At 48.6% G+C, this 23,305-nt stretch overlaps 1 protein-coding gene across 4 annotated transcripts in view; it reads left to right on the forward strand.

Moving 5' to 3' along the window:
- Positions 1 to 23,305, forward strand: part of BCAR3 (BCAR3 adaptor protein, NSP family member) — a 184,311-nt gene that overhangs the window by 154,987 nt on the left and 6,019 nt on the right. For 3 of the 4 annotated variants that reach the window (XM_081056768.1, XM_081056767.1, XM_081056769.1), the window contains 6 exons: positions 3,775 to 3,903; positions 6,297 to 6,739; positions 9,966 to 10,069; positions 11,137 to 11,789; positions 16,891 to 17,006; positions 21,383 to 21,554. In XM_081056768.1, the coding sequence (XP_080912894.1) occupies positions 3,775 to 3,903; positions 6,297 to 6,739; positions 9,966 to 10,069; positions 11,137 to 11,789; positions 16,891 to 17,006; positions 21,383 to 21,554 (1,617 nt within the window). Of the gene's footprint in view, positions 1 to 3,774; positions 3,904 to 6,296; positions 6,740 to 8,877; positions 9,099 to 9,965; positions 10,070 to 11,136; positions 11,790 to 16,890; positions 17,007 to 21,382; positions 21,555 to 23,305 lie in introns of those variants that run through there. The other variant, XM_081056770.1, reaches the window with a different exon arrangement.

Raw genomic sequence — 23,305 nt, forward strand, 5'->3', positions numbered from 1 at the left:
ACGATGCCCGCTGTCCCAGAGGCCCGATGTCCCACGCCAATAGAGGAATCAAGAATGACTTGGGTCTAGGCAGTCTTAGAGGCACGTTGAATTCAGAAGATGTCTGCAGAAACCAGTGTGATAGAGTGGGAAAATATGAGCTGGGAGGAAAGGCTATAGGAACTGGACGTGATTTGCATGATGTGCTTCTGTCCTCTTTATGTCCCCAAGATTGGAAGCTGTTGGAGCACAGGGACCTGCCCCTTTATTCTGTCCCTTCTCATGCTTAATTCTGGGCTATGCATAAAATAGCAGTGCATGTGAATATTGTGCGAGTAAAAACTCTCTTCTACCCTTTCCTCAGCATGTAGTCTAAGGAAGGGCAGGAGGATTCTTAGGGCATGAGTAGAATCAGAATTTCAGAGGACCCTGATGATAACACAGATACAGTGAAACAATTGCCTAGGGCAGAGGTACTGTTATGTTACCCTAAATTGCTCAAATTTACTTTGTGACTCAAAAGACCCAAAAACTAGCCTAAGCCAAGACTGAAATGGCTGCATCTCAGGGAAAAATTCAAATTCTTCCCAGAGGGCAGCAGGTAAGTGGAAGGAGCACTGTTAGCAAAAGTTGGGTTGTTTGGGGGAAGCTAACAGAATTCTGCCAAATGTCAGAAATGCGTGTGACACGCCCCATGAAGCAGGAATCTCATTCCTGGTCCCCAAGGAGCACAATTATCAATCACAATGCTCTCAAAGACACAAACGGGTACATTTTGTCAAATTTTCTTATATGGTGACCCCCTCACAACCATGTGATTGACAGCCCATCAGAGTAGTTGTCTATAGTGGCAAAATCATAGTTGGCAAGGTCAGGGTCTCATAAAATATAGGCACTTGGGGAAAGTAATCAAAGTTGCATTCATATATGTGATTAAAACAGTAAGTGAAAGTTCTAGAAGACATCCATCCCCCAAATAAGCACTATTTAGTGATGAGGGCGACCATAGGTAGGTGACTTTTGAATAGCCTTCTTCAGTTGTTTGAGAGACATTGCCCACATGTCTCCTGAGGAAGACGCTCCCAGCAGCCAACCTGCTAGTTTCCGCGTAGCAGAACCAGCCCTCAGCGGCTTGAAATGAAGAGCTCTTTGCAATGGCTCGCTTGACCTGGATCTGCCTCCCTCCCTTCTTACCAATATCTCCTCTATCGCCTCTCCCTCTTTTTCTCCCTCCCTGTCTCATCCCTTCGTCCCCCTTTCAAACACAAGTTTAGGCCATTGTGTAACCTCCTCACTTTTCACAATTTAGGCAAGAGCTGAAGGGCATGTTTTTTGAAGTTTGGTCTTCCCTCCCAAATATTTGGAAAGGTCAGTCTCACTTGTCTCCTTTTCTCTCCTCTCTAAGTACTTCCCTTTCATGACGCATCTCCAGAGTCCACAGGGGGAGAATATATTGTGAATTTTCCTCCAAGGAGTTAGGACAGAAGTAACAAGACAGCTGATTTTATATTTTTGGTAACAAGTATAAAACAGTATTATCTCAAAACCTGGAGTGAAAGATTGCATATAAAATGCTTAAAAATCTGATGTTTGTGAGAGATACTGAGAAAGAGAGAGTGGGTGGAGGTGGGGGGAAGTAGGCTGGGTGTTGGGCATCAGGGAGAAAGGAGAATACAGAAATAATGGGAGAGTACACTTTCAGTGGAGGGTTACACAGAAGACAATTCCCCTGATCTCTACATTTTCAGAGCTCAGACCAAGGATAGGTGGGCCCAGGGCGCAGCATGAGTGACTTAGGCTGGGCATACAGAGCCCAGGCTAAATAGGGGCCAGGGTCACAGTATCCGTGGGATTTAGTTCAGCTGCCACTGACAGGAACACCCAAAATAACAGGCTTACCAAGACAGACGGTCACATGAAGGACCTGGAGGCGGCCAATTCGGGGCTGGTGTGCTGAGCCCACAGTTGTAAGGGACCCGGACTGGTTCTTGCCTTCTGCTCCCCCATTCCTAGGGTGTGGCTTCCTCCTAACGGTCCAGGGTGGTGTTGCAGCCTCGTCCATCACCTCTCAGCTTAGAAGTCCCACCAACACTGCAGTGGACCCTTCTTCTACCAGAACTTAATCATGTGGCCACATCTCCCTGTGAGAGAGGGAGGTCACACTTGAGCTGTGTGGCAACATGCCCAGCTAAAACAGGGCTTCAAATAATTTGAGAGAGAAGAGGTGGAATCTCCATAACTGAGAAAAGTCATAGCGGTTCCTCCTCTTAGGGTATTTGTTGATTCAGTGAATGCGGACTGCCTAATATATTCAGGCATTGCTTGAGGGCTGCTGGGAAGAAGGCAGATGGGTTTCTGCTGTTGTGAAATTTATAATCTAGTGGGAGGCAAGACAGACAATAAACTAACAGTAAATGTGGCCTGGTCGACAGCCTACATCCTTCACTCAACTCTTTCCAGTGAGCTGTCTTCAGAAGCACCTGTACATAATTAATGATGGGAGCAGGCAGCGTCAAACAGCCCTGCTAATGCCGGCAGGCATCTGGGGAAGACAACATCAGCCTCTCTGATACGACTCCAGCTTATCAGATACCCTGAGAGCCTGCACTGTGAGAGAACAATGGTGGGGGATGGCAGGAGGGAGAAGTAAACAATTCGTAAGCCAGAGCCTCACCTTCAAAGTGGTCCCTGTGTCATTCTGCGGCCAGCGCCTTCTTGGGCCAACCTGCCCAGAAAGACTCAGGGATAAGAATCCAGCTGTACAAATCCCAAGTCTGTTTTCTTTTTCTCTGGTGGAGCACAGTTTGGGGCTCTTTTCCCACTTAGGTGCAGAGCAGTTTAATGAGAATAGTTTTGTGGTTCATAAGGTCTTTTGAGGCCAGGCTGGGCAACTTGGGAAAACACAAGGCCACGGCCTTTTCCTGCTTCCCTGACCTTCAGCCAGCCGTCCCTGAGCCTGGTTTTGCTGGGAACCGGGCAGGTGTCCAAGTTCAGTTCACATGTTGTAAGTGGGCGTGGGTTCTAAATTAAACTGGGAGCCAGTGTTGCCCACCCAGACCTCCTGCCTTGGCCGCTGTGCAATGACCTAGATCAGTGATTCTCAAACTGTCTCAGGTCAAGGACCCACTGTTTGTTATGATTTAAAGTTTCAATTTCCAATCTGTCACGAAATCGAAATATTAGAAAAATGAAATTAAAAAGACATACAAAATATAAATTTAGCCTTCTATTATTAGATTCAAGAGGCATAAAATTACTCTGTCCCATTGCTCTAAAAGTTTTTAAAGTCAAGTCAGTTCCTGACCTGGAGTTGGCCGGTAGCAAGGAATGCAGGGCCATCACTACCAGCCCAGGGCTGCACTTTGGTCAACACTGTCCGGCAGGCCAGGCCCATGGGCCAGCTGGGGACCATTCCCAGGACAGTTCTGAAGGAGAATGAGGAAGCTCCCCTATGGCCTCGCTGTGCCTTCTGTCCGCACATCTCTCTCTGGCACCCCTGCCCAGCTCCCCGCGTTTTTAACCGCTACCTGAGTAGACTGATAAAAGGAACAGCTTGGCCGGCTCCCCTATCACAGTCCCCATGTGCAGGTGAACATTTTACTGCATACTGACAGCTAGAGAAATGAAAGGTCACAGCTAATCGTAATCATTATCCAGCCTTCCCTACCTGAACGGGGCTTTGGGCATATACTGGTGTGATTAGCAAAGCAGCCAAGTACAAGGCGGGCGGTCTTCTCCAGCTGGCCTGGCCTGGCCTGGGCAGGGTGAGAAATCACTGTTGACACTGTGTTGCAGTTTTCCAAGGAGAGGCACGTCATGGACAGAACCCCGGAGAAGCTGAAGAAGGAGCTGGAGGAGGAGCTGCTGCTGAGCAGCGAGGACCTACGCAGCCACGCCTGGTACCACGGCCGCATCCCCCGACAGGTACCTGCCTCCTCCCCGCCAGAGCATTCCCGGCTGTTCTCAGACAGCTCCCAGATCCACGACCCTGCAGGGTCACACACCAAGGCCACATAGGAGGAAGCCCCACGATAGCCAAAACCAATACTGTCAAGTGGCCTCTAGTGACTTAACGTAGGCCTGTCCCTTAAGGGCACCTTGGGAAGAGTTCTAAGGTCAGAAAACCAAAGTACGTTTCCGCATGCCCAGGAAGTGGATGAAGGAAAAGCAGGTGTTCTGTGGTCTGTAAACACGAAGCGGACAGGAGGCAGCCGCAGCAGGGTGGTACCTAAGACGTACGAGGCCGGGCTATGGTTCAGATGATTGAACTCTTGGCCGGCTGCCCTTTGGAGCGTGCGTGACTTCCAAGGCAGTGGCTTAATACCAGGGGAAAAGAAGGGTATCGCCAGGGCCAGTGGTGCAGAGCTTACAAGGCCTCCTGGGCCCTAGTGGGGCTGGCAATTCTTCACTCTCCATCCCTTCCCTTCCCCACCCTCGGGCCCGGAGATGGGAAAGAAGAGGCATTATACCAGCGACCACAGACTCATGGCCTAGAATGTACTTTGTGTAATTGTTGTTTGGGTGATTGGCATGAGTAATGTTACTGTGTTTAACAGTATAGAAATTGAAAAATAAAATAAGTACAGAATTGATGTGCAGAATTTCCTCGGATTTTTATTGTAATCTGATCCGGCCAGTCATTTACCCAGGAAACATGACAGGAAGGGAGGGGGAGTGAAGTGGGGGGATAGGGCATCACGTTGTGAATTATTTTTTTAATGTAGCAAATTTCTCACCATTATCAAAGAAATAATCCTTATTCTACCTTGTTCTCTTTTTTCCGTTTAAAATTAATTGTAGAAAATACAGGGAGGCAAAAAATAAATCATATCCAGTAACCTGTAAAAAAAAAAAAGAAAATACAGGGAGGAAAAATAAAGAGAAGAAAATTAAACCCTCACCCATCATTCTCCCTCTGAGAGATAACCACTGTGAACAGTTTTGATCTAAATCCTCCCAGACTCATCTAAGTCAAGTATGAGATCGTGCTGCGTGTAGTTTTTGGTAGCCCACTTTCTCCACTTTTCTCCAGCTGTAAAATATTCTTCATACCATTCTACATTGCATGTATGTCCATTGTACACATGCACCATTATTTATTGGGCATTCTGACCAACACCCTTTAAGGTAACTCCTATGTTCATAACTATAATTATTTCCTCAGGTTCAATTCCAAGAAATGGAGTTTCTGTGTGAAAAAGTATTTTTAAGGCAAAGATGCAATTTTAAAGTAACCATGGTAGCATACTATTCTAAGCTAACTGATCAAATGCTGGAATGTTCTGGGAAAAAACAATGACTGTCACCACCATCCTTATCCTTAGCATGATCATAAAATTTGTTTTCCACTCACCATGAGTGTAAGTTTTCAGCTATACATCATTCCAGATTGTTACTGAACATGGTAACAATAATATTGATCATTATAGCTAACACTTTACTCCTTTACATCTTCATAGCTGCTCTATAGGTGACATTATCCCTGTTTTTCAGATCATGTAACTGAGCCACAGAGAGATTATGTGACTTGTCCACAGTCACACAGCAGAGCCAGAATGCGAACCCAGGCAGTCTGGCTACAGGAATAGCCATGCTACACCACAGCAGAAATTCTTCTTTTGCTATAAACATCAGCATGCTCATAGTTAAAGAGTGTTGAGCAACTACTGTGTTCCAGGCACTATGCTTTGCATATATGATGTATGCAAATATGTAATCCTCCCAGAACTTTGTGAGATGAGGGACCTGGCCCAACTTCACTCCAGGCCCTCCAGGGAGGAATCTGTATCCTCTGAGTGGTTGGTAGTGGGAATCAGACCAGCCAGACACAAATTTTCTTATTTCTTATTTTCTGTCATTTTACATCCCTCAGGTATGTATAAATGTCATCTTCTTATGACACCCTCCTGATCAACCTATTAAAAGGACAGCTTTCGTCCCCTCCCAAATACTTCTGTTTCTCCCTTCCCACTTTATTTTTTCCGTAACTTTACAGCATCCGATGTACCATACCTGTTGCTTATTTATTGTCACTAAAGTAGCTTTTCACTGCTCCATGACACTGGGGACTCTAGTCCGCTTCATTCACTGCTATCAACCAGTGCCTACAATAGTGTTTGGCACATAGTACGTGGTCAGCAAGTCGTTGTTAAATGAATGAATGCGTCTTCTAAGAATTTGACATTTGAAAAAAATCAAGAGCCAACTGAGAAATGGCATTGTCTTCTGTTGGCCCAAAGAAGTCGGGGAGAAATGCAGCTTTTGAAAGGAATGCCTGCTTGCCTTTCCCACTCCTCAGTCACCATTTTGTCCCCCAGGTATCAGAAAACCTCGTGCAGCGAGATGGCGATTTCTTGGTTCGAGATTCTCTGTCAAGCCCTGGAAACTTTGTCCTGACCTGTCAGTGGAAGAACCTTGCTCAGCACTTTAAGATCCACCGGACAGTCCGGCGGCTCAGCGAGGCCTACAGCCGCGTGCAGTACCAATTTGAGATGGAGAGCTTCGACTCCATCCCCGGCCTGGTACGCTACTACGTAGGCAACCGCCGGCCCATCTCCCAGCAGAGTGGAGCCATCATCTTTCAGCCCATCAACAGGACGGTGCCGCTGCGGTGTCTGGAGGAGCGCTACGGTACCTCCCCAGGCCGGGCCCAGGAGGGCAGCCTCGCTGAGGGAAGGCCAGACGCGGCCAAGCGCCTGAGCCTCACCGTGGGCAGCGTCCAGGCCCGAGAGCCAAGCTTGCCCAGAGGAAACCTCCTCAGGTGGGTCAGGGTCTCCTCAGGTGTCGTCAGGACCACGAGGGGCATTGTTGACATGCCCAGGCTTAGTTAGGCAGACAAGGAGCTCACCTGGAGCAGAGGAACAATAAAAGATGTTAATAACATGCCAAGTGTTACCGGAATAGCTGTCACGAGGCAGCGCATGATTAGTTCCCAATTGAGTTGATGCCAAAAATAAATGACGCAGTTGCTGAGGAAGGTGGGGTTAGCCAGGAGATATTTTATGAGGGAGGTAGGATTCCAGCTGGTCTGAAGGCTAGGGGAAATTTGGATAGATGCTGCAAAGGGGAGGGCTCAGCATGAGCATAAGGGTAGAGATGGAAAAGACGAAGAGTTGCTTGGAGTGAGTAAATGGTGGGCTGGGGCAAAGGGTTCACAGTAGGGACTGGCAGGGGTAGGCTTAGAGGTGACCCCGGCCAGATGGTGGCAGCCTTAATGCCAGGCCGAGGGGTTTGAGGGAGCCTCAAAGACTCGACAGGGTAAATGGGGTGTCCTAAGAATAGAACTGGGCAGTGATGTGCAGTGAGGGTGAGGAGAGAGAGGAGCTGGAAGACCAGACTCATGAGCTGTGGGGGGGTCAGACTATGCAGCCGAGAGGGAGTGTCGGGAACCAGGCTGCCCAGGGCTCTTCCCAGGTGGAGAAGGGCAGCCAGACACCACCAGAGGCACCAGAACAGGGGACCCTGGGGGAAAAACCAATTGCTCCCTCTGAGATACGATTGTATGCTGGCTGAGTGCCAGTGTTCAGCAACAGTTTCGGGGTTTAGGAGGCTTAGATGAGGGCTTGGTGCACATGGAAAGGTTAGTTGACTCAGTGAGAAGAGATGAGATTCTGAAGACAGGAGATGTCAAGAGCCTGGGGCCGCAGTCTGAACCTTGGGGAATGGGGAAGCGAAGAGTTTGGAGAACTGGGTGCCAAAGACAGACACCCTACCTTGAACTATCAGTGACGTGCCTATATTTGTTTATATGGGACCTGTGTCTCATGGAGCTAAGAGTCCTTATGCATATTGTGTATATTATCTACACTGTTCCGGGAAAGGAAAGCAGGGAAGAGACAGGCGTGGTAGACGAAGACCAGCCCCCATTCTCTCAGTTACACAGCTTCCTTCGGTCACTCCCTGATATCTAAGCACACACACTGGAGCCAACGTGTTTTATTTCACTTACTGGTTTTCTTTCTGGATCAGGAGGAAATGTCATAAACTGTAATTTCTAGACTGCAAAACCTCAGAAGCAAAATACAGGACTCTGAGTCATACAAAGTACGGCTGTGCTACTAGGAAACTCCTGTAGATATTAGTCAGCATCTGACTGTGGACCCCGCCTGCCTGGGCACAAAGGCTGGTCTGCCGCTTCCCTGGGCTTCCCTGGGTGAGCTCCTTGCCGGCTCTGGGCCTCACTTTCTTGATCTGGAAATTCGAGCTTGTGAGGGTTCAATGATTTACAATATGCAAAGTGCTTAGAACAGTGTCGACACATAATAAGTGCTAGGTAAGTGTTACTAATCATAGTGATTGTTGTTTTCTGGAGGGCGGTAGAATGGAAGACGGAGGGCAGTTGCAGGGAGGGAGGAAAAACTTTTATCTAAGATGGTTAGGTATTCTTTACATAGTAATAAGATTGGACTTGAGATCCCTTCAAATATTAAAGGGGTACCCTTGTCTTCTCTTTCTTTGGGGAGTTGGGGTTGGCTGCTCAACTGATAAACCGGGAGTTAATGTCGTGAACAGAGCCTGGGTGTATTTGTCAACACAGGAAACCCCTGCCATGGTGCTGGGAGGAAGACCTCCAGGTCGGCTCTCAGAGACCCGGATTTAAAATATAATTAGTTTTTTAAAGATAAGAAATGAAAGAAAGACTGAGAAAGTCTCTAAGTTAACAAGACAGGCCTAAGAGAGCCACTCTTCTGACTGCCCCCTTAAAAGCAGAGCTCCCTAAGCTCTGTCACCTCTGGGCAAAGGCAGCAGGCCCAGAACTGTCTAAACGTGGGGGTGGGGTGGGCTCAACCCGAGAGCTGGCCTGATGCCCTGCCCCCACCCCTTCAGTGGCTCCTGCACCTTTCCTGACGTCTGGCCTGCTGGTTGGCTGGCGGGCAACCGCCTGGCAAGGGTGTGAGTGCTCCGCCAGGTTGCATTCCAGGTGTGCGTCCTGGCCAGTGGAGTCTCCTGGTGATCACTGCTTAAATATCGGTTTGCAGAAGCCATTGCCTTTTGGAATTTGCCCGCTGCCCCACCTTATCTCTGGGGGGTTGCTGGAATTCCTCTGTTGTTGGGAGTTTAGGGTTTTTTATTGTTGTTGTTTTGTGACTGGTTTTTTTCCCCCTTTGGTGCTTGCAAAGGTAGGAAAGAACTTTGCGATTTCTATAACATAAGCTTGTGGGAGGGCTGATTAAAGTTCATTACAACTTGGCTGGTGCAGTGCTTTCTATTTTAGCAGAAGAGAGATTCTTCTGTTTGTTGGTGCTAATTAGAGAAATTCCCATCCTGAACTGGCAAGGGACAGAGGAATGCTAGCTAATTGTGTTGAAGGTTACATTCCACCTTTCCCGGTGTGGCTGTGCTCTGTGCCTTCCAGCTGCCTCTCCTGGGCGACCACAGGTGACCATGCGCCTCCCTTTCCCAATTCAGCAGGAGTGAGGCTGGCTGTGGGGCCCCCCATGCACCCAGGAGGATGGGTAGGACAGCCTCCCCAGGCAATCGTGGATTATTTCAGGCACCCGAGATTTGCAACGAAATGGAAACTGTCCCCCAGCTTCTTCCCAACTGTGACACTGTTATGTCATTTAAGGTGGAATCACACATTATGTCATGGTGGAATCGCATGTTAGTTAAACAAGTCATTTCTCCTGGGTCTGTAAGTAATTTTGGGCTCTGTTAAAAGTACACATTCCAGTTCATCAGATTTTCCTGAGAGTATTATGAAACCTTTACCCTGCTCTGCTCAGTGGGATGGAAAGGCTCAGAGGAGGCGTCCTAGGACCTAACTGGATTGGCCGTGGGGACGTGGGGATGGCGCCCACGGCTCCATTGTGTATTAATCGCCCCATCAGTAATTTCGTCCTTTAGCAGACATTCCTGGACTGTTAGGGTATGCTGTAGCACTCTCGTTCTGAGCAATCTTTTTTTTTAAAGAAACTTTCCGTGACGCTGCCTAAAGGTTTTATGATTTAATGACACATTTTTGCCCCACTTGCCTTTTGCTTCAGAAATAAAGAGAAGAGCGGCAGCCAGCCTGCCTGCCTGGATCACATGCAGGACAGAAGAGCCTTATCCCTGAAAGCCCACCAGTCGGAGAGCTACCTGCCGATTGGTAGGTCGTTGGGAGTTTTCGGGGAGAGGGGTGACTGTGTGACCCTGATTTCCTTCAGGCTGTTTTTCCTGCTCCATCTGCTCACATAACTTGGGAACGACATAAGACTATGCGTGCAGGTTTGTGGGACTGTATCCAGATGTGAATCACTGAGCTGGGTGCTTTATGTACGGAGTTTTTAAGCCTCATAACAAGCTTTCAAGGTGGGCATGATTATTCTTTTTGAGGTTGAGAAAACTGAGGCACAGAGGTTAAGTACCTTAGCCAGAGTTGTTTGTCAGGTAAGCGGCTAAGCCACCATTTGAACTCAGGTTTTCTGATTCCAAGCCCATTCGCTAACTGGCTGGTGGTCTTCGTGACAAATGAGCCCACCTCTGTAGTCCACTCGCAGGGCACAGGGTGAGTGGCTCCTGCTGGAGCAGCTGTCCAGAGAGCCCTCTTCCTCTCCACTGTCACAGCCAGAAGAGTGAGAAGGGGTGGGACACGGGGAAACCAAGTAAGCAATTCTGTTAGTAGCCATGGGATTTTCATTATTTTTATAACTGACCCCCCTATGGGCCACAGGGTGCTTTTCCTAATGCCCCTTAAACTACTTCTATGGGGGTTGTCTCAACGTCTTTCTCTCCCTTCCCAGTGTGTCTCTGGCTCTCCCTTAAAGCTGGCTGGGATCCACCCTGGCTGGTAGAGTGACTCAGGGCCCTTTATACTATGTGGCTAAAGATATCTGGTTCTTAGGGCAAGATGAGATTACTCACTGCCTTCCAGAGTTAATGTATTTACCTGTTCTGACTGTCCTAACCTTCTGTGACCATAAAATGACATTGCAGCCCAGCTGTTGGCAGTCACTGGGGTTTAAATTCCCCCAGAACTGTGGGGTGGGGCAAACTTAGCCCTCAAAATGGTCTAAACTGCTCTAGACTGAGGCATGAGGTGGTCATACTGAGTCATTTTTTGAGGGTGAAAATCGAAACCCTGAGTTGAGGGCTGGGGCGCTGTCACCGTAGTTTTGTTTGTTTTGTGTTCTCCACACAGCTGAGCTTTTTCTCACCCTCTCTTATCCTCCATAGGCTGTAAGCTGCCGCCTCAAACCTCCGGTGTGGACACAGGCCCCGGCCCAAACTCACCCGTTTTCAGGACGGGCAGCGAGCCCACCTTGAGCCCAGCGGTGGTTCGGAGAGTGTCCTCGGACGCTAGGGCAGGGGAAGCGCTGAGGGGCTCAGACAGCCAACTGTGCCCGAAGCCCCCCCCCAAGCCCTGCAAGGCCCCCCTCCTCAAGGCTCCCTCCTCTCCATCCACCTGGCCCAACTCAGAGGCCAACTACTGTGAACTGAACCCAGCCTTTGCCACAGGCTGTGACAGGGGAGCAAGGCCGCCCTTCTGTGCCCAGGACAGCTATGTGGAGCTGCTGAAAGCCAAGCAGAACGGGACGCCGGGTCCCCGGAACTCTGGCACCAACTACTTGATTCTCGATGAAGATGACAGGGCAAAGCCTTGGGAGCCGCTGGCAGCGGTGCAGATGGACAAGGGGCAGGAGGAGGGTGAGTTTGTGATGCCCTTCCTGGAGACTGCCTCCTCCTTCAGGCCCAACGACTTTGAGTCGAAGCTCCTTCCTCCTGAGAACAAGCCCCTGGAGACAGCAATGCTGAAGCGTGCGAAGGAACTGTTCACCAGCAACGACCCCAGAGTCATTGCCCAGCACATGCTGAGTATGGACTGCAAGGTAAGTGCCTGTGGGCAGTGTTTGGTTCTGGCTTTCGGAAGTTTGGAAGGGGCGGGGCGGGGGGGAGATCTGTCTGCACCTCACTCCACCTGACCCTGTAGTGCTTTGTTCATAGCAAAAGTCCGAAGATAAACCCGAGTGTGGGGATTTATTTAATGGGTGGGAACCACAGGCTGGGGCAACCTTTGCCCAGGCAGGACGCGTGTAAAATTCACCTTGGACAGGAATGCAGGCTGCCTGCAAGGGCCATGCCTCCTCCCCCACCCCTGCCTGTGTCTGGAGCTGCTACTACAGAATTCTTCTCCCAGCTGGGGCTGATTTACAAATTCTCCTCTGGCCTCAACTCTGTCAGAACTGGTAAAGTCAAGTACCAAGGAAAAGTAGATTATAGGTGAAAATGGAGTTTTTGGAGGAGCAGAGCCTTGGTTATTTTGATTTCGTGATATATACATACACACACACAGATTTTATTGTTCCTGAAATGGTCTTTAGGATAAACATTTTTAAAATCACCTCAATTTTTTTTACAAGTAATACTCAATTTAGAAAAATTATACAATATAATTGATTTTAAAATTACAATTACAAAATGTAATTTAGAAAAATTATAAAATACACACTAAGAGGAAAGAAAAAAATTTTAAATCACACAAAATCCAGTTTCCCGGCGATCACCAGTGCTAACACTTACTCTGCAAATAGAAACATGTAAATAATTGCACGCAGATCTGTTTGTTTACCACAGAAATAGCACCATCTATACATACTATTCTAAACCCCGAGTTTTTTATCAAATAACATAACTGTCTTTCCATGTGACTAAATGAATATATGTTTAGATCATCACAATTTTTGATAGGAAACATTTCTTTTAGTTATGGGTGGCTTTTGTTCGTAAGTGGCCCCTAGGCAACCTCATTCTTCACAGAGATATTTCTAGAAAGCAGGCGTCTCAGGCTGGAGTGAGCTCAGCCCGCTCCTCAGTAAAAAGAGACAGATCCCTGCATTTGAGTAACAGGTAAGGCCTTTGTGAGATTTAAAGCCCTTTTTCATTTGTAGCTCATTGAAATCAGTTAGCTTCAAAGGTCAGGGCTTATTTGGGAACTAGGTTTTCCTAAATAAATTTCCTGGGTCATGAATCATGGTAGATTTCAAAATTTAGTCTCTGAGCATCCCCAGGGAGTTCCCCAGTTGACTGAGGGCTCACATGGGGGGCAGGGGCCCTCTCTAAAAGCCTTGAGGAACATTAGGCTGTTAATTGTTAGCTTTTCTGGAAGGAAAAAAACAGGACTGAGGAATCACTCAGTTGTCCTCATTGCCGGGTCCAGGAGGTGGTCAGTATGTGTCCGTGTGTGTGTGTGTGTGTGTGTGTGTGTGTGTGTGTGTGTGTGTGTTTGGGGGTGGAGTGGGGGGAGGGGTTGCCCCACAGTTCCTCAGAACAGAGCCAGGAAACGGGCTGCTCGAGAACAGGGCTGTTCACGTGATTGGCTGAGTGTCCTTGGGCAGTGCTCACAAAGGGTCAGATAATTTGCCCTGTTAAATTCTTCCTTTAATGCAAGGTAAACCTGTTTGGGCAGTGAGAGGATTTAGGATTCCTGTTCTAGTAAGTAACTGGATCTGAGAGCAGAACCACACCAAGAGGCCGGGAGCCTGGCATGAACCTGTCTGAGTTCTCCATAGAGGAATCTCCTTGCGGAAACGTGAGGCTGGGTTCACAGGACAGCCTAATTCCCAAGAGCAAAGGAATCCGTCTACCTTCTGGCCCCAGCCAGGGATTGGAAGTAGTGCAGGAGGTGAGGTAACTGAGCACTCTTTGTAGGAGGGTCTGGAACCTTCCTACCTCCGTGGCAGCCGTGAAACTAGCACCTGAGTTTGTTCTCAACAGAAGAAACGTACAGCCTGCACTCTTTCCCCTTGCTTCTCTTGCATTTTGTTTTCCTGGTGAGGCCCCACTCCCCTATCTGCCTTCAGGCATCCCTGGAAGAGGGCTAGATGGAGGCCCCAAGGCAAAGACTGGAGCTGGAAACTGCCAGCCACCAAGGGCAGGGCTGTTTAATCTTCCTTCTTCCCTCCTGAGTCCACCTCCATTTCCTTATCCTCTCCTGGAACCACTGACTTCAGAGCTTTGCCAACAAAGCAGGTATAAGCAGTGACTCTGAGAGGGAAATAAAACAAGGGCTGCTGTTACCCACTCTGAATGCAGTGGTGGCTAGATGGGGCCACCCCGAATGTGAGAACAGGCACTGGACAGCATCGGGGGCCCGAGTGCTGGCTCCCACCCCGTGCCCAGAGCTCAGGGCTGATGCCCAGAGAGGCCATCAGAGCAGTGGGTGGTGCTGAGCCCCTCCAGGCTGCCTGCCCAGCAGTGTCCAGCTCCACGACTCGGACTGGGGTTGGCGTGGGCATCCACTGAGACCCTCCCACCCTGCATGGGTGCTGTCCCAGCCTCACTTACAAGGGATGCAGCACTCTCCCACCCAATGTCTTCACAATGGCTAGAAGTGAGGGCCAGTAGTTAAGAGCTTGGTCTCTGGGGATGAACTGCCTGAGTCTAATACCGCCTCTCCTGCCTCTCTGATAAATGAGGAGAATAATACCAGCTCCCCTTCATGCCATGCCTGGCCCTAGGTGAGGCTAAGTGTTTGTTAGTGTTACGTATTCGGCCTTGATTGAGCACCTGCTGTTGGCCAGGCCAGGCCATCGCGGGGTCGGTGGGGAGGAACAGTGTACAGGAATTGAGACCACAACCCAGGTGAGAAAAGCTCCGCGGGGGAAGGCATAGGAGCTGTGGGGCCTCTGAAGCGTGGTCTTACACACGGGGCAGCCAAGTGATCAGGGTGGGGATGTCTGAGATGAGTGTTGAAGGCTGAATAGGAGTTGGCCATTTGAAGAACGCAGAAAGCATCTTCCAGGCAGCAGACGACACATATGCACAGACTCAGATGTCAAAAACCATGGAGGGGAGGGGTTGGCTTATGGAAGATTCACTCCGTGGGGGCTGTGAAGGTGAGTGGGGGAGGGCCTGGCCAGTCTTCCATGTGTTTAAGTCTCTACTTCTGGGCTGGTGCCAGGTTGCTGCCTTCAGAGCACTTAGCAGTTGAGTGAGGGAGACAGGCCCGTAAGGACAGAGTGCAGATCAGAAACCTTTGCTTGAGGACAACAGAGAGCCAGGTGATCTCACTGCAGTCTAGAAGGTCCCTTGGCAGCTAGAGGAGGGCTGGCCAGGGCCCCCCGTCAAGGCTCCCCCCTGGGTCACTACAGCAGCTCCGGAAACTGGAGGAGGAGCAGGCAGAGTTCAGAGATCCTGCAGAGCTAGGATAGCTAAGATTAGAAGAGCAGAGGGGAGCTGGAATGCCTCGTCACGGAGCACTGGCGTCGCCCTGCACTGCGGGCCCAGCTCATAGTAAATGCTCTAGAAATGCCCGTCTCTCCTCTGTGCCTGTGAGCTGCACAGCCCTTCCCGTTCCCCAGGCCTTGCAGTGTGAGCTCAGGGCCGCCTTGTCCCTTAGCTCAGCCTTAGGACAAGCAGATGTGGCATTTTCCGGTAAAAGCCCAGGAAAGTGAGCAGCGATTGAATATTTAAACTGAAGGAAACAGACTGGAGGCTTCTCTCTCAGAGCAGGGATTACTCTGGATGCTAGTGCTTCCAGAACAAAACGGAATCCATGACAAGCCTTTGAGTCCACGCACAGAGTGTGCAGGGATTAGACAACGTCCCACAGATGTGCTGGGTTTGGAGCCTCTGACAGGGCAGCTGTCTCAACAGGCAAAGTGTATGTGACCTCAGGTGGCGGGGTGCACATCTGGGCTGCCTTGCCATGGTGAGGGTATAAATCTCTTTCTAGAGATCGGGCCAGAATTGTTCCCCCTTGTACACAGCCAGTGATTCACAACTTGTATTTTCAAATGACTTTTTGGAGTTTTAACGTCATTTGATCCTTTGCAAAATCCTAGAGAAAGATGAACTTAGCAGTTGTGTTAGAGAAGAGGAAACTGAGGCCCGGAGAACACAGTATGAATTCTGCATCCTATTCTGGTTCTCTGCCTCGACAGCTGATTCCCACAGGCTCGTTTCCCCAGGGCTGACAGAGGGCCTTTGTTCAACCACAGAAGTTAAGGGTCAGGGCTAATAATATCAGCTAAACTTCCAGATGTTTTGGGAGGGCCTATTATGAAGACATCTGGATATTCATATGCCCAGGATAATTTAGTCCAGGATAACTCTACAGATGGAAGAGAGGAATTGTCTGTCCCGTGCCTGCCTGCTGTGTCTCCAGGCTTGGAGAGTACCCGGTTGTACTGAGTGCGTCAGGATACCGGGAGACATCATTAACCTTGTTTTAGAGACACACTGACTCCACTGTAACATCTTGAGGTAACATGTAATCATTATAAATGGTCAACAAATACCCTGTCAACTCATATCCGATAAACTGTGATTATACACTAGAATTGAGATGGGCAAAACTGGTTGGGACAAACAAACAAAGATGTTCTTTAAGGAAAACCCCTCAAGGGGAGAAGAGGGTGTGTTTGAGGCCTTGGGTTTCAAATCACTGTACACGTGTCTAATCGTTTCCAGACGTATGGTGCATGTACTGAGCCCTGGAGAGCCATAAGTAGCAATAATAGCAGCCAGCCCTACCGTTAAGTGAGAACATGACGCAAAGCACACATCAGAGCAATGCTTGGATGCAATTCTGCTTTTCCACTGCAGGGGGTCAGCCCCCCCCCCGCCCCCCCCCCCCCCCCCCCCCCCCCCCCCCCGCTGTCTGCAGCAGAATGTCTCAGCAGGATCCAGCCTGTTAGACAAAAGTTCGCGGAACTGCACCATTCCCTGGCTGGGCAGAGACACCAAATCTGCAGATTCTGCAGACTAAGTTAGCTGCTTGCCACCTAGGTTTTATATTCTAGTATATGTATTAAAATCCTCCAGATAGCATACAAAAACTGTTTTGGATGCTGCTGCTCAAAAACGACTTCAACAGGTCAAGTTCCTCCACATTGTCTCCGTTCAGTGTATTTCCTTCCACATGCTAAATTCGTGTTTGCGGCAAGCCCACTTCCAGAGCCAATGTATTTCAACTGGTGTCCTTGACAGGTTGCTAGGATACTTGAAGTCTCTGAAGAAATGAAGAAGAACATGGGCGTGAGCTCAGGGCTGGAACTCATTACCTTGCCTTATGGCCACCAGCTGCGCCTGGACATAATTGAAAGGTGAGTAGTGCTGTCCTTTGCATTTCCAGCCCTTTCAACTCCTCCCAGGCTATCAGATCAGCAGGATTCAGAGCAGAGAGGCACAGCACTGGCTGCCGTGGAGCCATCTCCCTCGAGTGTGTGGGCCCCAGGCCAACTTTCCCCAGAAGACTTAGCCAGAGAATTCCTGGAGATGCACAAAGAGGCAGCACAGAGGCAGTCAGGGAACAAAAACTGATCCAGGACGTGGGTGGAGGAGAGAACAGATAATTGGCCCCTGTGTGAGCAGAAGTCACCACTCCTGCCAGCCTGGGGTGGAGCTGGGGGGGTGCAGGCAGGCAGAACTCTCCGTCAGCCATCTTGCTGTCTTGCCACCGCAAGTCCCACTTCATTGAGCTATGCCTTCTTCGTCTCTTTTGGAGTTCAAGATTGCTTTAGGAATTAAGTGGGAATTTGTGGGAAAGGTTGTAAAGAACGAAGTCCGAATGTTTTCTTTGAGGGGTGGACAAATGGGGGATCAGAGAATGATGGCACTTGCCTTGTCTGTCCATTAAAACCCACATGCGTGAATGTTAGATGTTTAGAAATTAGAACAACAGAAGCAGCAAGACACGTTTTTAAGAAAAGAAGTACTAGATTTGATTCCCTTATTACCATAGAAGTTGGCCTTTGTGACACACACAAAAAAGACAGTTGATTTGGGCAAGACTATCTTGTTAAGTTTTCTCTTTTTCCAACCAATTTCCCCATTGCCATGACACACATGTGGGTTTTCATGGACAGCCTGGGCCCTAGCTTTTCATGAGAAGAGGGCAGTGATGCTTCAAAGGCCAGGGGTTCCAAGTGCTGTCATTTCCTGCCCATGGCTTTCCATGACCTTCTAGCACCAGCCAGTACAACTTTCTGTGATGGCGGAAATGTTCCGATTACAGTAGCCACGAGCCACACATAGCTGTGGAGAGATGAAATGTTTTACTTCACTGTTTATTAAGTGTGGATAGCCACATGTGGCCAGTGGCCAGTGCAGTCCTAGGATGCCAACCCCTAGAGAGTAAGCATTGTCTGTCAAGTGGCCTGGAAGATTGACACTGCTGCTTTCAAGGTTACCTGGCTATAAAGTAGATAAAACAGCTCCAATGTCACTGTTGCTTTGGCTTCACAGCCACAGATGCGTCCCATATAAAATGCCAGAATGCCTGATAGAAGACTTCTGAGGGTCAGGAGATGAGGAAATGGTCTGTACTGACTTTGTTCGGGCATCCTTGTTGTTTAATGCCTTTGGGCAGTTATAGGTCCGTCTTCAGAATTGGCCTACTTTTCCTGATCAGGCTTCTCTGGATTCGAGCCTCCATCTCCAGGTGTCTTCTTCCCTTCCCAAGCCCCCGAGGCCTGGCTTCTCGGTTCCACTGAGTTCCCCTCTGTTGTTATCTGGGCCTAGTGGTCATCGTTTCAACCCAGATTAACTGTGTTGCCTCACTCATTTCTCATGTGATACATTTCAGCCTGAAAACTCCCCAAGTTCCAGGTCTTATTTTATCAGCGTCATTAGGTGTGTTGGACATATGACCCAGGCCGAGGGCTTTTCTCTAGGCTGGTTTCTGACTTTCGCTTTTATTTACATCCATTTCCTCTTTCTCCTGATTGCCGCTTGCCTGGGGTCTCACTCCTTGTCTTGTTTCCCGTCCAGGACTGACTATGGGTCTACCTGCTAGAGCCTGGGCAGCAGTTTTGTCATTACAATGCATTTAAATAAAGGCCTTAAATAAATATACCTTAAATAAAGGTATAGTGGTCGTGAAGAGCCAAACGACACCATCTTCTTGTGTTTAAGAATCAAATACAAAACCACCCTTTACTTTTCAATGTACCACCTCACCCACTCCAGGCCTACACTGAGCTGTCCTTCATGTAACATTTAGTGCCTCCTGCTGCCAACCACTGTAGCTTCTGCTACACACGTGCCAGGCTGAGTTCTTTCCCACGGTGGTATACACAGGAGGTTTTAGGCAAATGTTGGCTGAATGAATGGCTAGGATTACCCAATTAACCACTGATATAATGCCAGGTTTTAAAGAAGTAGAAAATGTGTTTTTCATTAAGGGCCATTGAATCATAGGGAAAAAACTCTGATTAAAAAATAGATTGAATACAACATGGGAAGTTAGTTTACTATTAGCTAAAGAAACATCTAAAATGTTCGGCTCAACCTTAACCCTTAGCAAATGGGCAACCAAACGCTTCAATAAACAGGTGATAAAAATAGACTTTAAGTCTGTGTTCGGGTCCCCTAATTAAGAAAGACAAGAAATCAGGAAAAGAAGATAAATAAAGGAAAAGGCAAAGAGACAAACAAGTACAATGGACCAAGACACAGAGGGAAAGATGTGCACGTACAGACAATTGTAGTAACAACTACTATTTGCTAGGTGCCTGCCAGTGCCCACCGGTTTAATTATTTTTATACCCACACACAGTTTCTATTTCTCACAACTACCCTTGTTCCCATTTTACAGATGAAGAAGTCGAGGAGAGCAGTCAAGTAAACAGCCTAAGATTACACTGCGTGTAAGCAGCATACGTGCATATATGTACAAACACACTCAGACAGCAGAGCTCATTACTTATTTAACAAACATTAGAGTGTGAACAAAACAGGAGCCACACACTAAACCTGACAAGCTCAGGGAGGCCCGCATGGCGGGCCTTACAAACCCAGAGACCAAAGTCACCACACAGGGTGGTCTGCACGTAAAAATTCCTAACTAAAAGCGGGTCATGGTGGGTAGTCACACCCTGGGCCTGTAGCTTCCTCCACAAGGTCCGTCATTACCTTTGAAATTGTCTATTTTCTTGGTGCATCTAAGATAACATACCTTTGAAATGTCAGAGTTAATTTTCTTTTCCAGACCCCTCAAAGGCACAACCGCCGGCACCAGAGCACGAGACCACGTTGTTGTCTTGTTGCCCATGTACCCTTTCTACGTGCTGTAAAGGTTAACTGTCCTGTACCCACCAATGTATGAGAAGTATGTGTCTCTCCATTTTGCTCTTTATCCAATCTCAGAGATTTCCCGACTTTGCCTTCTCCCACCTCCCTAATCTACCATCAATGGAGTTCATGTAACTCTCCTTACGTCTCTTCCTTTGATTCTAACGTATAAAAAAGCTCCAAAACTGCCATTCTCTAGAGCATGTTCTCAATCCGTTGAGATTTTGCTTCCCAGCAATGGTCATCACTTGGCTCAAATAAACTCTTATAAGACTTTTTCTCAGGCTGGACATTCTTTCGCTGACAAGAGAAACTAGTAATGCTAGGTACTAGATGAATCGTGCCATCCTTTGCTCAAGGAGAGCAAGACCGATATGTGGGCACAGAGAGAAGCATAGCCATGGAGTAATATCCTTTGCTGTGAACTTCAGGACACGGTGGCCCCCGAGTTTCAAAGACATGCATTTAAGTAACCACAGCTATGGATCTGGGCTTCACCTCCAGCACTTCTGCCGCAGCCTGGACGAACTGTAATTGAGGCCTTTCTGGCCTCATGCTGTCAACTCTCCAGTTCTGATTTTCAGAGGGAAGGAAGGAAAGGGATTGCAGCCTGGGCTGCCCGCCTGCCACCAACGAAGGAGACTGCTCTGTGACCCCATTCATATCAATCCCATTGTCATGTAGAGAAAAGATCACTCTGCTTCCTTTTCTGGGTCTATGACGCTGACCCGGGGAGTACGGGATGAGAAAAGGGAGCATTGTTGGCAGATACACGATTTCCTTTTTGTTCGAGTCTGACCTTACAGGGACGTCCTGCCAGTGTGCTATTTAGTCTTTGTCCACAGCTCCATTCATGTTCTGGCCCCTTGACCCGAGCTGCAGACACTCCATTCTTAGCTCCTCATTCCTTCCTTTGTTCTGATACCCTTGTTGTCTTCCTGAATCAAGCACATTCTCTCATTTTTCTGTCCCTTTCATTCCCCAGTGCAGAGGGCTCAGTAGAGATGGCCCCGGGCTTCCCGGAAGAAGGGATTCCCCAGTGTGTTGGGGAGACCTGGTATCTCCTTGGACCTCTTATGGTGGAAGGTTCAAGGAGCCACGCACTTCACCTGAGGTGGGCCCACTTCATGCCCCCAGGTCCAGGGATGAGCAAGGCCCTGCCCTGGGCCATCTGTCCTTTTTGACTCTGCACACTGCTCTCTCTGAGGCCCCTTCCGGGTTCTGCTGCATCCAGCCTGGTAGGGGTGGTCTCTCTGTGGGAACCGGCAACCAAACTGTCTGAGTACCAGCACATCTCAGGGCAAGAGCAGCAAGTGGGGCAAAGCCAGTCCTTTTCCTGGCCAGTTTGGTTCCATTTCCTCCTAGTCCTGTTGGCCCTGGGCCTGATCACTGATCTCTTCCCTGTCAGACACAGCACGATGGCCATTGGCATCGCCGTGGACATTCTGGGCTGCACAGGCACTTTGGAGGACCGAGCAGCCACCCTTAATAGGATCATCCAGGTGGCAGTGGAACTGAAAGACGCCATGGGGGACCTCTATTCATTCTCGGCCATCATGAAAGCCCTGGAAATGCCGCAGGTAAGTTTCCACTTGCTTTGCGCGGCCCTGTGGGACTGCGTGCACTTCCTATTCTGCAAAGTGGTCTGCAAGTCCGTGCTTAGCAAATCACAGGTTTAGTCGGTCTCGAAAGGTAAACTGAATCTTAGTGAAAGCTACTTTGATTAGGGGGCAAGCACGATTAGTGTCCTAAGTATCTTGGCTCTGTTTTTAATAATAGTAGAAAATTCCTGATAGCCCCCACTTTCTCTTTGATGTACAATAAGAAGAGTCATTCTCAAGAACAGTGTTCCCGAAGAACCAGTTAGGATGATATGTATGTTGTATGCAAGACTGTTTCCACCTGAGTCACCGGGCATGCAGGCAGTTTGGGGGAATGGCTGGGAAACCGAGCCATTGGGGAGCCTATATCTGAGAATCCCTAGAGTGGTTTATCTCAAAGAATGTTCCTCAGGGCACCTAAAATAAGCTCTCCTATTAAAAAATTCAGATTCCTGGACCATCTGCCATATAACCCCCAAATTAGAATTTCTGAAATCAAGCACCTTGAATATATCTGCTTTGACAGGCTGTTTTTAGGATGAGTGTCAAAACTGGAAACGTGTATTTGAAATCAGATGGACCTCATAGTGGAAAGTGGTCCTGTTGTCTTGATTGCATGGATTCAGCTTTCCCATTTCTGTTCTGCCGAGCCATAGGTGCTTGGAGGGCTTTCATTTACAATCCTCGCATGCCCAATCTGCCACCGGTAACACCAAAACCGCTCATCACCTAGCTTGGCTGTTTCATAGCCACAGATTGTCTCGGAAATTCCGTGGCGCTCCCTGAAAATCCAACGTTGCCACTGGGGAAGATAGCTACAGTCCCATGTCCTGCAAGTCAGGGCATGTTAGCAACATAATTTCCTTGCATTAAAGCAAGGTCCCCTTAAAAACATGAAGTTGAACAACTTAGTTCTTTCACCCGGAAAATTTGGGGGGTCAATTCCAGTTATGATATAACATCCTAAGTTTTCAAAATTCTTTAGATGCACTGGAATTTAGTATGGTAGATATTTGAAATAAGCAAATTCAGCCATGTTTTCATGATATACTGACATGTATAATGTCAGGGGTTCTAATTTTTCATTCAGGTGTTTTTGATTTGCCTCAGATTTATTTCTTATCTAAAACTACCTATAATTTTGAAGACTGAGCCAACAAGCGAAGCTGTGTGGACAGCCCTCCAGCCCAGAGCTTCCTCTGAGAGCAGTAAAGGGGATGTTTTATATTAGGTGGTTACTGTCCATGACGTCACACTTGGCGGTTAGGGACTCTGGCAGTTAACATGCCTTTGTAGGCAGCTCCCTCCCCTCCAGCAGCATCAGACTCTTACCTTCTGGAGCACCTCTGCAATGAGGGACATAGTTCTGAGGGTATGCAGAGCCCTGGCTGAGGCAGGGCACTGCTTGGGGAGGGAAGTGGCAGAGCCAGGGAAAAGCCCAGGGGAGTCACGTCCTTTGTGTGTGTCACCATCCAAACCTGCTCCGATACTACAGCCACACGTGCTTCTCAGCTTCTCATAGGAAGAGAGAGCACCCAGGAGACGGGCCTAGCCAGAGGCCAGGGCTTCTTTCAGAAAGGCGGATGCTTCAGGGAGGGGGAAGAGCAGAAGGGGAATGTGAGAAGGGCAGCACGGTGGGTGGCCCGAGAAAGACCTGCCCACATCCTTTCCTTACCAGCAAATCAGCGGCTGCTGACCCCTCTCACCTTTCACTTGGAATACACAGGGAG

Source organism: Rhinolophus hipposideros (assembly GCF_964194185.1).
Source record: "Rhinolophus hipposideros genome assembly, chromosome: 8".
NCBI classification, from domain to species: Eukaryota; Metazoa; Chordata; class Mammalia; order Chiroptera; family Rhinolophidae; genus Rhinolophus; species Rhinolophus hipposideros.